General features: G+C 45.6%; 1 protein-coding gene across 1 annotated transcript in view; it reads right to left on the bottom strand.

Annotated features, from left to right (window-relative positions):
* Positions 1–4,342: 4,342 nt before the first annotated feature.
* erfl3 (Ets2 repressor factor like 3) overlaps positions 4,343–15,226 on the bottom strand; it is a 69,447-nt gene continuing 58,563 nt past the window's right edge. Inside the window, exons 3-5 of the mRNA XM_085291640.1 lie at positions 10,083–10,198; positions 8,769–9,916; positions 4,343–6,532 (exon numbers count right to left, since the gene is read on the bottom strand). Of these exons, the coding sequence (XP_085147766.1) occupies positions 5,864–6,532; positions 8,769–9,916; positions 10,083–10,198 (1,933 nt within the window). The 3' untranslated portion in view covers positions 4,343–5,863. The remainder of the gene's footprint in view (positions 6,533–8,768; positions 9,917–10,082; positions 10,199–15,226) is intronic.

A 15,226-nucleotide genomic window follows, 5' to 3' on the forward strand; every position in this document is an offset into this window, starting at 1 on the left:
GACCAGGCAGCTGCTGACGTCATGGTTAAAGGTACCCGGGTGATCGAGAGCATTATGTGGGTGAATGGGCAGCAGCACGCAGACAAAGTGCTTCCATAATGACGGCTAAATGTTTAACCTGAGAAGCTTCTGCAGCACAGCGGCCGTGTGTGTGTGTTTGTTACATCCACTTAGCTAACAGAGACCAGGTCAAGGCAAAGATGGACTTTTCCTCTATAACTGTTAAATTCAATGAAGAAGATTCATTGTTTTAAAAGAAGAATGTGAGAGTGAATTTACCCCATGTATGAAATTTGTGTGAATGTACAGTTAGCTCCGTAAGGATTTGGACACCACCGCAGTGGATTTAGAATTAAACCATCTAGACATGATTGAAATGCAGCCATCCAATTATTTTTTACTTGGTCTGCCACAAAGTGTTAGGCCATGTAAAAGCACAGTGGGGTCAGCGGATGCTGAGGCTGATAGTTCTCAGAGGTCACCGACTTTCTGCAGAGTCAATCGCTACAGAGCTCAAAACCTCAGGTGACTGTCAGATTAGCTCAAGAACAGTGTGGAGACAGCTTCATGGAATAGGTTTCCATGGCGAGCAGGTGCATCCAAGCCTCAGATCACCAAACGCAATGCAAAGTGTCACATGCAGTGGTGTAAAGCACGCTGCCACCCGACTCTAGAGGAGTGGAGACATGTTCTCTGGAGGGGTAAATCACCCTTGTCCATCTGGCAATCTGATGGATGGTTGCCAGGGGAACGGCACTGCATTGTTATAAGTGTAGGGTTTGGCGGAGGAGGGATCACGGTGTGGGGTTGTTTTTTAGGAGTTAGGCTCGGCTCATTAGTGTCAGTGAAGGAAACTCTTAATGCTTCAGTATACCAAGACATTTTGGACAATTTCATGTTCCCAACTTTATGGGAACAGCTTGGCCCCTTCCTGTTCCAAGCAAGGTTCATAAAGACATGGATGTGCAAATTTGGTGTGGAAGAACTTGACTGGCCTCCACAAAGTCCCGACGTCAGCCTGACAGATCACCTTCATGATGAATTAGAGCGCAGACTGCGAGCCAGAACTTCACGTCTCAGTGTCTGACATCAAAAATGTGCTTCTGGAAGAATGCACCTAAACTTTGTGGAAAGCCTTTCCAGGAAAGCTGAAGCTCTTTTAGCTGTAAAGGTTGGGTCGACATCAAATTAAACAATATGGATTAGGAATGGGATGTCAGTCAAGTTCATATGCATGTGAGGACAGACGAGTGAATACTTTTTGGTAATATCTCGGTCCCCTGACGGCCAAAGAACAGCGTCTTTACTGTTTTAGAAACACTTTGCATTTATTATAATTAACTGTAATCCTGAAATACAAAAATCCCTTCTTTATGACTGGTGGCTCACTATGGATGAGACAAAAAGTGACGGGTTAATCTCTTTGTTTACAAATAACCAGGTAATAAAACTCCACTGTGGGGATTATGTGGCGTTAATAAAAATGAACGAAGAAGAAGAAACATAAACAAACACTTTGAGTTTGATATTGGGTTTTAACCAGTTTTAATTAACCCTGATTACAGCTTAATTACAAGTTTGGGGAAAAAAATAACATAAAAACACGAAAGAAGTGGAAAAATTCAATGTTACATCATGGTATTAACTCTCGTCTCCATCTGAGTGTTAGGTAATTGCTTGGGGGGGGGGGGGGGGGGGGGGGGTGAAAGACTGAAAGATAGACCTTTACATGGTAAAACAATACATGTCTTTTAAAATGATACAACATCCCCCCTCAAAAAAAAAAAAGATAAAAAATATACAAGCAAGAGAGAGAAAAAGTAACATTATAAAATTAAAATTACAAGACAAAAAAAAAGGATAAAATCCCCCCCCCAAATAATCCTCCACTGTCCCTCCCTCTCAAAACCCGATGTTATTTCTCTGTCAGCATCAAATATTAGACATTTTAGTTATATTACATCTGCAAAAACTAAAGACAGCAAAAGGGGGGGGGGGTGTTGGAGGCTAGAAGGTTTGAAAACAGGGAATGGAGTTTGGGGTCGATCAACATCATCCAAAGTGATGTACACAACATAAAAAGCAACAGCTAACAGAGCCATGGAATAATAACAATAATAATATTAATCATCATCATCATAATGCCAGCTGGAGAGGTAAATAACCCAATGAGAACAATCACAACATCAGAAAAATAAACCGAGAAACCTTTTCTCCTTCTTCTAAATAGAGAAATGCAATCTTTGTGCTGTTTGTCTGCAGACCTGAAACAGGATGAGGGAGAGTCTGCGTCTCACCCAGACTCCGATCAATCGCTTTGCCCCCGCTATATATCGCGACAGTCAGATCGCGCTGCCGTTAGCAGGAAGTCTGACGGCGCCTGAAGCAGAGCGAGGAAAAAAATGAACAGCGAAAAGCGCGAATGAAAGAGAGAGAGAGCAGAGAAGAAAGAGAGACGGATGTCTTTCTGTTGCTGAGATATGAGAAGTAGTAGAAGTAAGGCAGCTGTCAGTTCAGATACAGACACAGGGCCTGGCGGGTGTGTGTGTGAGTGTGTGTGCGGGCTGTGACATGCTCCCGTCCAGACCACGGGGGTCTGAGGAGGAAATTCGATCAGCCCGGCTACACAGACCGCCTGCAGGCCATCTATCTCACAGCTCACCGCTATAGATCCGTCTTGTTGCTGGCCAGGCAGGAGACAGACCCCCACCCCCCGATCGGACGCCTGGCTGGATGCTGAAACATGTCACAAATATATGTGTTTCATGTGTGTGTGTCTGTGAGAATATGCATAGTTTGAGGAGAGGGTGTCCAACTGATTAACCCCATCCCCGAGCTGCTGTGAACTTTGGAGCATTGCCCTAACTGATCTAAGAGAAGAGACGGGATTACTACTCCACGAATAACCCGCTCACACACCCTCACACACTCCCAGGCGGCCTGCAGAGGTGGCCCAGGGCCAGAGGGGGGCTGGGAGCTGAAACCAGGGAGAACCCTGCTGAGGCGAGCTGGACTGCAGACAGGAAAGAGCAGAACGCTGCGAGCTGAAAGGGCAAGCTACGAGAAACAAAGTGAACAGCAGAGTGAACCACACATCTGACTCATTAGCAGTCTGCTCGAGTCCTGATGGGTTTTTTTCTTTTTTCTCGCCGTTCGTGTTCTTGTGATAGACTGGCCTGCGCTGTTTTTCCTCTGGCTCGTTTATCTATGAAACAAATGTACAAGAAAAACAAACAAACAAAAAAAAAACCCTGACCCACGCCCCCTCTGCATCTTCAGTCTGCCCTCCATGATACCATGTCACAGAAAAAAAAAATCCTGAATCAATCACGTCATCAAAACGCTTTTTAAAAGTTTACTTTTGTTTAATAATTTCCTTTAGAATATATAAAGATATAATCTGTATGTATGTTTGTTAGAGTTCAGTTTGCACTTTTGTACATGCTATAAAAACAAGGCATAGAGAGGCAGAGTGTGTGTGTGTGTGTGTGTGTGTGTGTGTGTGTGTGTGTGTGTGTGTGTGTGTGAGAGCAGGTGTGTGTGTGTGTGTGTGAGAGATGCTCCCTGCTCTCTCGAGCTCTCACACTCGTAGCTAACAGGCCCGCCAACCTAAGAGGGTGATGCGCTACAGAGAGCCGGAGGTTTGGTCCGAGGGAGAGGGAGCATGCTGAAGGCAGTGCTGTGCGAATGTGTGTGTTTGCTGGTTTAGTTTAACACTATCTATGATTGTTAGACGAGCTCTAGCTGGTGAACTAAGTTTCTGTGCTGCTGAGGGAAATAATTTTCAGTGTACAAGCCATGTTAGGTGAGGTAAGAAGGCTGGTTAACAGCTTGCTGGAACCCCTGCAAAAACCCTTCTTCCTCCTCCTCCTCTTCTGCAGTCTTCTTCATCATTTTCCCCTCCTCACATCTCCCTGGGCTGAACTTGTGTCTGTGAGCAGAGTTGTGATATTTCCACAGGTGGTCCACAAGAGAAAGAAGGGCAGGACAGCAGAGAGACAGAAGGTTATGTGAAAGTCAGAAGCTCTCAGAGAAGAGTCAAAAAAAGTTTGTGTGTGTGTGGCAGTGAACAGATTTTGGTGTCCGTAGTCACTGAGTCCCATTCACTGTTGGCCTTTCTTTTTTTTTGTTGCTTTTTTTTGTGTGTGTGTGTTTGTGTGCGTGAATCCAATAAACGTACAGCAATAGGCTTCCCTGAGTGGAGTGGGCCAGTTTTAAGAGTCAGTCAGACAACACCCAGCACCCCACCGCCCCCACCCCCTCCCACCTGTATCAGTTTTAGAGACTTTTTCCTTTTGATTCAACAAACATGTTCACAGAGTGATCACTCTGAGTAGCCCTCCCTCCTCCCCTCACACTCTTCCCCCCCATGGTTTTAGATACAGGCACTTAAAGTCCCGTCAGTTTGTAGGAAAAAGTGGCGTGGGTGTGCACATCATCATCATCATCATCATCCTGGATCGTCATTGGGGAGTGTGCGTGTGTGCATATGTGTGTGTCCCCTGAGGAAGGTGCTGACTGGCTGCTGATCCTACTGATGGGGGGGGTGTTGTGCTACAGGGGCAGGGCATCTGTTAGGAGGTGAACTTGATGATTCCAGGTCAGTCATACCATCGCTGTGCCTGGTGTGGCGTCTGAGTGAGTCCCTCCTGCACACGGCTGCGTCCCAGAAGAGCCCTGATCCAGATAAATGGTCTGGCTTTAGGTCTGACACAAAAAGAGGCAAGAGTTGGGCAGTCCAGGGCGTCAAATAGTGGCCTTTTTTTCTCTGTCTCCCCACAATTAAAGCTGCTTGCATTGCAGAGATATGCGTGAAGTGTCGTTTGGTATTGGTGCCTAACCCTTTTCTGCAAGTACTCTTGGTGCCTAAACCTCAACCGCGAGTAAAAATGAAACACAGAGCAACCAAACGGGTCAGCACGCAGAGTATCTTGTACTTTCCCCCACCACCAGGCTCGCTTTCGCCGGCAGAAAAAACAAAAAAAAAACCAAACTCAAAGTCATTTCAAGACTGTGTACAAAGGTGATTTTCAAAGCAAGAGAGCAAACACGATTTAAGCGGTATTTCTATTCTCACTGCAGCAGTAAAGATGCGTCGCTGTTGTTGGAATAATGCTGACACGAATAAAAAAATTTGTTTTCTGCTTTTAGTTTTCAAACAAATGGTGTTCAAAGATATTTTTGAGGGTTGCAAATGTGAATGATTTGGTTTTTATTTTTCTTGTTTTTGGAGGGCAGTGCATCTTTTTCTGAGACGCAGGCTGTCTAAACCCGTTCAGTCACTACCAGGAACTCTGTATGCACTGTTTACACCAGGGGTAGAGAACTCCAGGCCTCTTGGGTCAGTATCCTACAGGTTTTAGATATCACCCTGGGTCAACACACCTGAGTCAAATGATTAGTTCATTACCAGGCGGCTGGAGAACTTCAAGACATGTTGAGGAGGTAATTTAGCCATTTAAGTCAGCTGTGTTGGATCAAGGACACATCTAAAACCTGCAGGACACCGACCCTTGAGGCCTGGCGTTCCCCTACCCCTGGTTTACACTGTCTTGGTGTTATACAATGACTAAGAATAAACATAAACATTGCATCACGGACACCAAAAGAGACCTCACGCGCATCCGTCTGTGACACCAGCGGCTGACAAAATGGCCATATTTGGCACCCTGAGATGAGAAGGTGTCGGGCTGTCTTTGGGGCGTTACTTTCATGTGTATGTTGACGTGTGCTCTCGGGTCAGTGGAGGTTTCTTGATTCTAGTTTGTCAGTGTGAGGAGAGGGAATTACAGAGGAACCATTTACATACTCCTGCACCACCTCCTGCCCTGCTGGAGCAGTAGTGTTTGGACTGAGGCTCTCATCAGCAGTCTTTATTCTCCAGAGACAGCTGTGCAGTGGCGCGGTGCAGCTCGGCAGTCACCCTCCTGTGCAAGGCCAGGGGTGCTGCTAAAGAGCCTTCATACGCCAGCATAGGAGGACTGTCCCCGCCTCCGCTGCCCGTCCCATCCTCCTCCATCTCCATCTGTCCGTTACTTTGCCTCTCTCGCTCCCTCTCTTCCTCCGGTCGTACTTTTTTATCATCTGACTCCTCCTGCGAGGCCTCCATGCGCTGGTCCTCACTCCAGCGCCTCTTGAAGCGCAGCTTGAGAGGAATGCACTTCGTCTGGGGAGCCCCCGCCGCGGGTGGCTGAGATGGGGGTGTGCTGCTCTCCCCGGGCTCGGCGGGTTCGCTCTTGATGACGGGCAGCATGCGATGTACGCCGGAGTGCGTGTGCTGCGAGGTGAAGAAAGGCATCAGGCCGGGTGGAGGAGGAGCGGGGGCTTTGAACACATCTTCTTCTAAGTCCTCGTCGGTGTGGGGTTGTTGCTGGGCCCGGGCTGAGCCATTAGGAAGGTGGTGGTGGTCGGATGCTCTCGGGTGGCGAGGGGCGAAGAGCTCAAACTCTTCATCTCTTTCATCTGGGTCTTCATCGCTAATGTCAGTCACCTCCACCTCTTCCTCGGAGTCTATGTCAGAGATGGGCTCAACCTTCAAACAGAGGGACAAGGAAGTTGATCAAAAATGTAACTTAAAAAAGGATTGCTGTTGGTAATTAAATATATAAATCACAAATAAATACATAAATTTACTAATGCTTAAATCCCAACCTGACTTTAGTTGGGAGAGCTGACAGAGTATATAGAGTGACTCACTTTCATATTTATTGTTTTTTATATCCTTCATAGAGCTTGATTACATGCACGTTTAGTTTGTGAGCTGCAACTGGCCAGACTGACACAACTACAGTCATGCAGACTGACTGAGACTTCGCCCTGAACTGTAAAGCCAGCAGCAGCAATCCTGCTCTGGTGATCTGCGTACTCGAGGGACACTCTAACCAGAAGCTGCAGAAATAGGTATGCTGAGCTCACCAAGCAAAGCATAACAAGGACTACCATCGCCAGATACAAGACAGAGGAGTTTGAGTTCAGGAAGTTTCTCTCAGGTACTTAAAATCCTGAATTCCCTCAGGCTATTAGATGACTTTAACTCTGACGGGGTCATTTATATTCATTTTTCGATGACTGTTCATTTTTGGACACATCCTTGTAATCTATTTATTTTTCTTTCCTTTAACCTAGAGCTGGGCGATATGAGATTTTTTCATATCACGATATGTTTTTTTCATTTCAGGCGATAACGATATCTATCACGATATAAGCCAAATAACTATATTTGTAAGATTTAAATGTGCCGTTGCTCACAAGTAAAATGTGAAATAATCAGCAGCTTGTTTTTATTTAAATATTTATTTCCCATAATAAGTTCAACAGGGTAGATGTACTTAAGGAACATGAGACTTTTTCAGATAAATAAAGGCAAATATTGCAAACTACACAAAAGGCAGCTGCTAAAGCGTTTAAGTTTCAAAATAGAACAAACGAAACAGAGTAAATTGTCAATTCCACTTAGAAACAAAATATTAATTCTAAAAATAAATCTTAGTTTGTTTTACAGAAGAACAGACAAAACTGACTAACTTTTGTCAGTATCAAATAAACTGAGAACTAAAAGGAAATTCTCAATCTCTCCTTGTTGTATAGCTTAGCTTTTCAAACAGTTTTAACAGGTACTTTAGTCTGACAAAAGCCGAATGACGAATTAGCGCTTCCAGTCAGAGACCGAGGCTACGTCCACACGTACACGGGTATTTTTGAAAACGGAGATTTTCCGTTTTCGTTTTAAAAAATAATCCCGTCCACACATAAAGGCAGAAATGAAGGAAAACGCTGCTATGAACATGCCAAAGCAGCAGGTGGCGCTAGATTCCTAACCGTGCAGAAATGTTGGCCAATCAGAAGTCTAGAAGCCTCGGTGGGAAAAAGTAAACAAAGCTGGGGCATAGAAGCAGAACCGAGTCGTATGTGTGGACGGACAGTAACTGTGTGTATATGTAAGCATTTAAACACTGCAGAGAGTAGAATTAACAGTAACAGTATTGTAGAAATTCATTTCACCGAAACAATAACGTGGCGCAGTGTGACGCATGCACCAGTTTATTGTATTTCCAGACTTGCTTTCGTGCCGAGTAGCGTGCAATTTACAGTGCACGCTACTCTGTTTTTTGTCAGACTTGAAATAGCCGAAATACCTTCACACTACGGAACTTCTATGGCTCTTCCGTTCGACAATCTCTCCAGCATTGGAACCATCATCTGTTTTCTCTTCGGTCACACTCGGTTGATTTTTCTAGTCGGCACACTCATTTCCTCCATTACGCGCTGGCTCCATTACCCGCTGGCTGCTTCCCAAACAAACACACGTGCGGCTTGGCACTTGTGCTGTACGTAACAAGTCACGCGACGTGACGCTGCGGCTGTGATTGGTTCGGCTCTGCGCTACTTAGTTTGGATTGGCTGACCTTTTTTTAAAAAAAAAAAATTATTTTAAGAGGACAAGAGCGGCGAGGTCTATCGCGATAGCTTAATTTCTCTATCGAGTAAAAGTTATATCGCGATACATATCGTTATCGTTCTATCGCCCAGCTCTACTTTAACCTCATTATTTATCATTCTGTTCCTTAAAAAGCAACTGTGATTAGTGTGTAAGGACTGTGAGTCGTGTGGGTAAGCTGCAAACGAAATGCTTGTGTTTGGGTTTAATAAAGTTATCTCAATCAGAAACAAAATACCAGCCCATGCTCTCTCTGAAACACACGTAGCCACAAACAAAGTCTAAATCACTGGGAACTGTGGGAATGTGAGCGATGTTTGGGTCTGGGTACCTTTATCTTGGGAAGTCCCGCGCTGTTTAGAGATTGTGTTGACGAGGAGGCGGAGATGAGCCCGGAGCCACTGGCAGAGCTCAAGTCACTGCCGAATGACAGCGAGGAGCCCAGGCCAGAGGTGGAGGACATGGACCCGGATCCTGAACCCGAGGACAGTGAGCTCTGCCTGGCTTTACTCTGGCTCTGCCCCTCCCTCTGCTTCCTGCCCAGTGGAGGCGGCTGCAGCTTGAACTTGAAGGGGGACATGTGCGGCGGCTCCTCACCAAGGTGAAGTGAATGATGCATGGGGTGGGAATGTGGGTGAGGGTGAGCAGAGTGAGGATGCGGGTGGTGGTGGGTCGGGTGACCCAGAGGTGGATGGTGGTGCCGGTCTCCTCCCCTCTCGCCTCCCCCCACAGTCGAGGCTCTCTCCGCCCTCTCGGCCGCTCCTCTCTCTGCAGTCAGACCGGCCTTGTCGGGCCGGTGGGGCTGGGGGATGACGATGTTGGGGTACTGGAGGAAAGCTCTGGGGCTGAGGCCATAGTTGTACACCGACTGGGTGTGGGCCTGCAGGTAGCGCTTCATGTCCTCTGGGTTAAAGGAGAAGTGAGAGCCTAACATGGGTGATAGGGTGGGCGAGGGAGTGTAGGGGAGGTGAGATGTGGGGGTCATGGAGAGTGCAGGAGACAAAGGTGGAGCTAGAAGGCTTGCTCCTCCTGGACCTGGCAGGGGGGAAGCAGGGAAGGGGGACAGGGGCTCTGGGTGGATGCGGTGTGCTGCCGGGCCACGGGAGCCTGGATGCCCTGCAGGGTTACCCGGCCCTCCGTACATGCGGAACAGGGCTTCATGAGAAGCCAAACGGGGGTGGATGATGCTCCGGTAGCCTCCTCCACCACCACCTGGCCCTCCTCCACTCACAACTCTCTCCCCCCTCTCCTCTCCTGCTCCCGTGTTACCCTCCTCGATCTCAGAATTGGCTGAAGTGCCGTCGCTGCAGTCGCTGACAGAGCCACGGGCCATTCGTCGGGCCACGGAGCTGAACATGCCACCGGGGCTGCGCAGGTCCTCGTTAGGGGAGAGGACTTCAGATGGGGTGGAAGGAGGGAAGCGGAAGTGGGTCCCTGCACCGGTGGGCACAGGAGGGGCACTCTGAGGAACGCTACTTCCTGTAGATGTAAAAGGCAAGAGAGAGAAGATAAGAAAAAGAGTAAAAAAGACGGGCAGAGTACAGAGAAATGAATTGCAGTGCTCTCTTGTATAATCCCATGTAGTCATGCCATCCTATTGTGGGATTAGGAGATATTTACACACGCACACACAGACGAGGCTTACCAGTGGAGCTCATATCAATGAAGGGGTAGTTGACCAAAACCAGTTTGTTGAAGTTAAACTTGTAGGTGAACCTTTTCCCTTTGGTCTTATGAAGGATCCTCTTGTTGTAGTAATATCTGTAAAACAGAAGGAGAAAACTAAAATCAAACACAGCATACAAAACATTTCATTCCAAAATAAGCTCCTCGTGTTTAAAACACTATTTTGTGCTTCTGATCTTTAAGGCCATGTCAGATGAGCTTGCACAGTCAAGCACACACTTTAATAAGCGAGTCTTTCATGCGCCCCCCCCTCATCATGACAGATATTAGAGAGTGTTGCATGACATTTGCACAAAGCAGACACAGAAAGGAGGAGGAGGAGGATGGGATGGGAAGCAAAAAGGATGAGGATACACTGAGCTGAGGAACAGCACTGTGAAGTTGTGCGTCAGGATAAGAAAATAATTAAAAGATCAGCAGCCAGCGTAAGCAGCGCTGGGCTGTTCTGAATCTGCATTTAACAGGTGTGCATGCAGGGCAGCATTTGTGTTTAACCCTTTAAAGCCCGAACCATGACATAATTGCCAAAAATGTAAAGTTTTTAAAAATGGAGTATCTATTGCCTCTTATGACAAATTTGAAGAAAAGAGAAGAAAAAAGACTAGAACAAAAAGGAAGCAAACAAAACGTTCTTAGTCAAGAGAAAAGTAAGAGCACCAAGAAGAAGCATGTTTACACTGAGGGCAACTTGAACTCCTGACCTTACGCTCTAAAAAACAGATCTCCAGATGGATGGATTTTCTCCCCACCCCTAGTGAATAAAGTTACTTTTTGCGAGTTGTTATCACGTCTAAATAGAAGAAACAGCTTTCACCAAAATGCTTGGTGAGAGCTGGTGTGTCTGGACTTTTATTGTACTCGGAAACAATGTCAACATCTGTCCAGCTACGTTTCAGTTTCTGCCGCTGAGATAATCCTGCTGCTTCAACCGTCTTTGCTAGCAATCAAAAAAAAAAGGTCAGGTATTATGAAAAAAGCATCTTTTAAGTTCAGATGCGGTCAGATGAGTGGTCTCTCTCTCACACACACACACACATACACATACACAACTCATTCTCATCTTTCATTTTTGCTGGTGGACCTGTCTCTTTATATAACAGCAAAGCAAAGCCACCAATAATTCAGCCCATCTTTATCTGTTTATGTAATGCCCATTCTCTCAGTTTTTTTCATGCTTTTTCTCTCTCCCATGGCTCCTGCCTACAGTGCAAGGCTAGATTTTTATTAACCTTTGTCCAGCTACAGCTCTTTATGTAACATCTCTCTGCTTTCTTCCTCGGATCCACACTCACTTTATGTAACCTCTAGATCCCTGGCTGACAACCCTCACACACCGAGGGAAACCGAGCGAAAGAAAGAGGAGGAGAAAGGAAAAAAAAACCCTGATGTGTTGATCCGTCAGGGTGGGAGGGGCGAAGAAAACAAGCCAGATCACCAAAACTACCACCTGTCCTTCTCACCACTATCCCTGGTGATTAAACACAGGGTTTAACCACACTGCCCTTTTCTCCTGTCTGCATGCCTACCTGCTTTTATAGTGCTAGACTAGCCGCTTTCTCTTCCTCCACCATGGCACATGATAAGTGATGAGTGCTGGCAAAGATAGGGGCTTCAGGGTATGTAGGTAATGTTGAGTTAATCAGAGCCCAGTGACTATCGTTACACTGAATGGTAGTTATCGAGACGGCACTGTGTGCCGGTGTCTGTTGCCCTTCACCCCCTCTTATTATGCTTATTACTCAGACTTGTTGGACCGTTTTTTACTCTGGGAACAGACTATTGCTCTTTTTCACTTGTTCTCCCCTCCTCCTTCTCCCTTTATCCTACCGATACCCCCTGTCTCCCTCTTTCTCTCATCAATCCGCCTCCCCCCTCTTTATCCTGCCCTCTCCACTCATCCCCTGAGGCAGTGGGAGAGAGGAGAGAGAGAGAGAGGGAGAGGGAGAAAAGAGACAAGACAAGCCAGCACTGTTGAAAACATTGTTTACGCCAGGCACAAAGCAGCATGTAATTTCTGCTCTAGGGGAGACACTCACAAGGGCCGGGAAGGAGGGGGAAGGAGGGGGACGGACGGACAGAGACAGGCGGGCAGGAAGTGAAGCAGAATTAAAACCACAACAGGCTTGTGATTGAATTAGCTGATGATAGAAAAAGTCAATGCGATGTGCTGCGGCCCACATAGGGTCCAATATAAATACAGAGAAAACAAACAAAGTCGCATGCATCTAAAATACACTCAGCAGCAAGGACATAAAACCTCGAATGTGAATGACAAACGTTTATTGATAGTGAAGACGACAGATGAACGATAGGTGAGGGAGGCCACTGCGGTTTTGGGGAAGGACTGGTGGATCATGCTGATATCTATGAGAGGATGGCAACAAATAGAAACAAAAGGAAAGGACCAGGGTCGTATAAGTATGACAATAAGTGAAGTGTTTGGTTCCCCCTCCTAATGTCAGATAAACTATGTTCAGTATGGGGTGAGGGGAGGAAGACAGCACAAAAGACACAATGTGGAAAAGAGCCAGAGATTAATAATAACTAATGATTAAATGCAGAGTGGTGTATCAACACAGTGAAAAGAGATGAGTTAAGAAGAACATTCATCAGCATGGGAAGCCCCCAGCAGCCTCGACTTATTGAAGCATATTTTTGACAGTTTATCAAAGAAGGCTATCTGCTGTATGTTCACCTAGGTATGTAAGAAACATCTAGGCAAAACTGTTACTGAACAGAGGTGGTGGCATGGGACACCAACGATCAGTCTCAAAATCTCTTCCCAGGCAATTCAACCCTGGCTCACAGTCACTGAGGTCACAATCATGTGACCTTAATGACTCACATGATGGCAGGGTGGGTCAATGACGCTCAGGACCACCTACAAAGTGACAACCTCATTAGAGTTTAAATACCTGGGACTCACCATCAGCTTTTATGACTGACAGTGCCTTTCAGATGAGAACGCCTTTAGTCTAGTTGGGTCATTTCATCATAAATAATCATGGGTCTTCTGCTCGACCGTCTCCAATTTGCCTAAAAATGTCATAGATTGGCTGTATAACCAACCAAATAACTCTAACTTTAACCAACTAAGTTTTGGTACCTAAACGTAACCATTGAGTGGATGTTAAAGTTAGAAATTAAGTGCACGAGTTCTGGGCTGTTAACTGTTGCAGGTCTGTTAAACGTGGCCGAGGCCGCAGGAGGAGCTGCGATCCAAGATTCATCATCTGCAGAAGTGATTACACCACCAGAGGGAGGAGGACTTCACAGTCATGAGTTTTTTGAGTCATTTAAGATGCTGAAATGTGAAATCTAAGGTTTTATTCTTCACTGTGTTTGTGCTACTAACAAAAAGGTATGACTTCATTCATTGTGCTACGATGTGACTTAGACCTAAATATAAAAAATGTCACAAACATTGTTACACCTGAGCTCACAAGCTGTGGTTTTGATGCAGCTCTATCAAATGTCACATTTATTTCTTTAAAATTATTTTTGGACTTCTTATTAATACATCCTGACTTAGAGAACATTTTTGTTTTGTCCACGTTCTTTATTATACTCATAATAAACTCGGCATAACAGTCAAATCCTCGAGAAGTTTGCCTCTACATAAGGATTCAAAAGGTCTTTTTCTTCCTGGAAATTATACTTTTACTACCATCTTTGCCTCCTACACATTTAAAATGGGGGATCGTTTGACTTTCCCTCTCAAGTCTCTGATGTTACAAGGGTACATAAAGCTGAAATGCAGGGTTGGAAATAGAACAACTTTCCATGTGCTCTGAATGAAGCTGCGTTTAGAGCACATGGTCACCCGGTCTTTCTCCAAGCCCACCCCCCTGCGCCGTCATACAGGCAGACAGTCTTTGAAGAGCATTTGAACTCACTTCAAAAGAGAAGAAAGAGATTCTTTGAGTGCCTGTGTTTAGCTGCCCACCGCACTTGCCTTACACGCACAAATGCATGCATGCACACACACATTTCTATTGTATCCTGTGCCATCTCATTCAGACATACTCAAACGCAGGGGTGGATGTGTGCCCCCACTCCAGCATGTATCATCCAGGAGATACAGCTTTATCCCATTCCCTGTTCTACCAAAAGAGTAGATTGAACAATCAGTGCGAGCATGGATTTAGGCAAAGCCTTCGGGGAAACAGAGGGGGAGGCTTTCTATCAACTCACTTGTTACTGCGAGTGATTCTAGGCCAGGGATTATGGCTGCGATTACACAGACGTGCTGGGGTCCAAAACATTATGATCAAAGCATGGAAACACACACCGGAGTGCAGCAACTAAATACCAATGAACGGACAGAGAAATTTCAGAAACCCGTACTCGAAACCATGTTTTTACAAAGCAACCCTTTCCAGGTCCTTTTGGGGGGACCTGAGGTGTTCACAGGTCAGATGAGATGTATAATCTCTCTAAAGGGTCCTGGGTCTCTTCCCAGTTTGGTTTGCCTGGAAAACCTCCAGAAAGAAGCACCCAAATATCTAACCTATGGAGGAATCTCGTTGGGACCTCTTGTATTTAGGAGCTTATTCTTTTGGACATTCACAAAATCTCATGACCAGAGGTTAGGGGTGGAACTTTCTTTGTATCATTTATCCAAGCACTGATTTTCCTTAATGCTTAAATTCAGGTTTGCAGCAAGGCTGGAGCCTATTCCAGCTGTCACTGGGTAAGAAGCAGGCACACCCTGCCCAGGTCGCATCATAGACTGAGACAATCAGTCACACCTACAGTTAAGTTAGAATCACTAATTAGCCTAATAGTGCATTCCAGATGTAGTCGGAAGCCCCAGTTCGAGATTGGGTGTATATTGATACCACCACCATCTCCAAACTCAGAAGATATCTTATTTGTCTTACATAAAAACTCATTAACACGTGTATTGGATGAGTACAAATACCCACATGCATCGTATTGCAAATGCAAAAAGTTGAATTGCCTTAAAAGGTTAAGGCAGTAATCTGTGATTAAATATAAAGTATTGCACGTTTAGTTCAAACACTGAGGTTGGGCTAAAGACCTGTCCACTATTCCCACTTTTTCCATAAATTATTATTATGATATCTGTATAAAATCTTT

Source organism: Mchenga conophoros, linkage group LG11 (genome assembly GCF_057382185.1).
Source record: "Mchenga conophoros isolate Kocher_MC1m ecotype Shallow Benthic linkage group LG11, M_conophoros_male_GT1.1, whole genome shotgun sequence".
In the NCBI taxonomy this organism is placed as follows: domain Eukaryota; kingdom Metazoa; phylum Chordata; class Actinopteri; order Cichliformes; family Cichlidae; genus Mchenga; species Mchenga conophoros.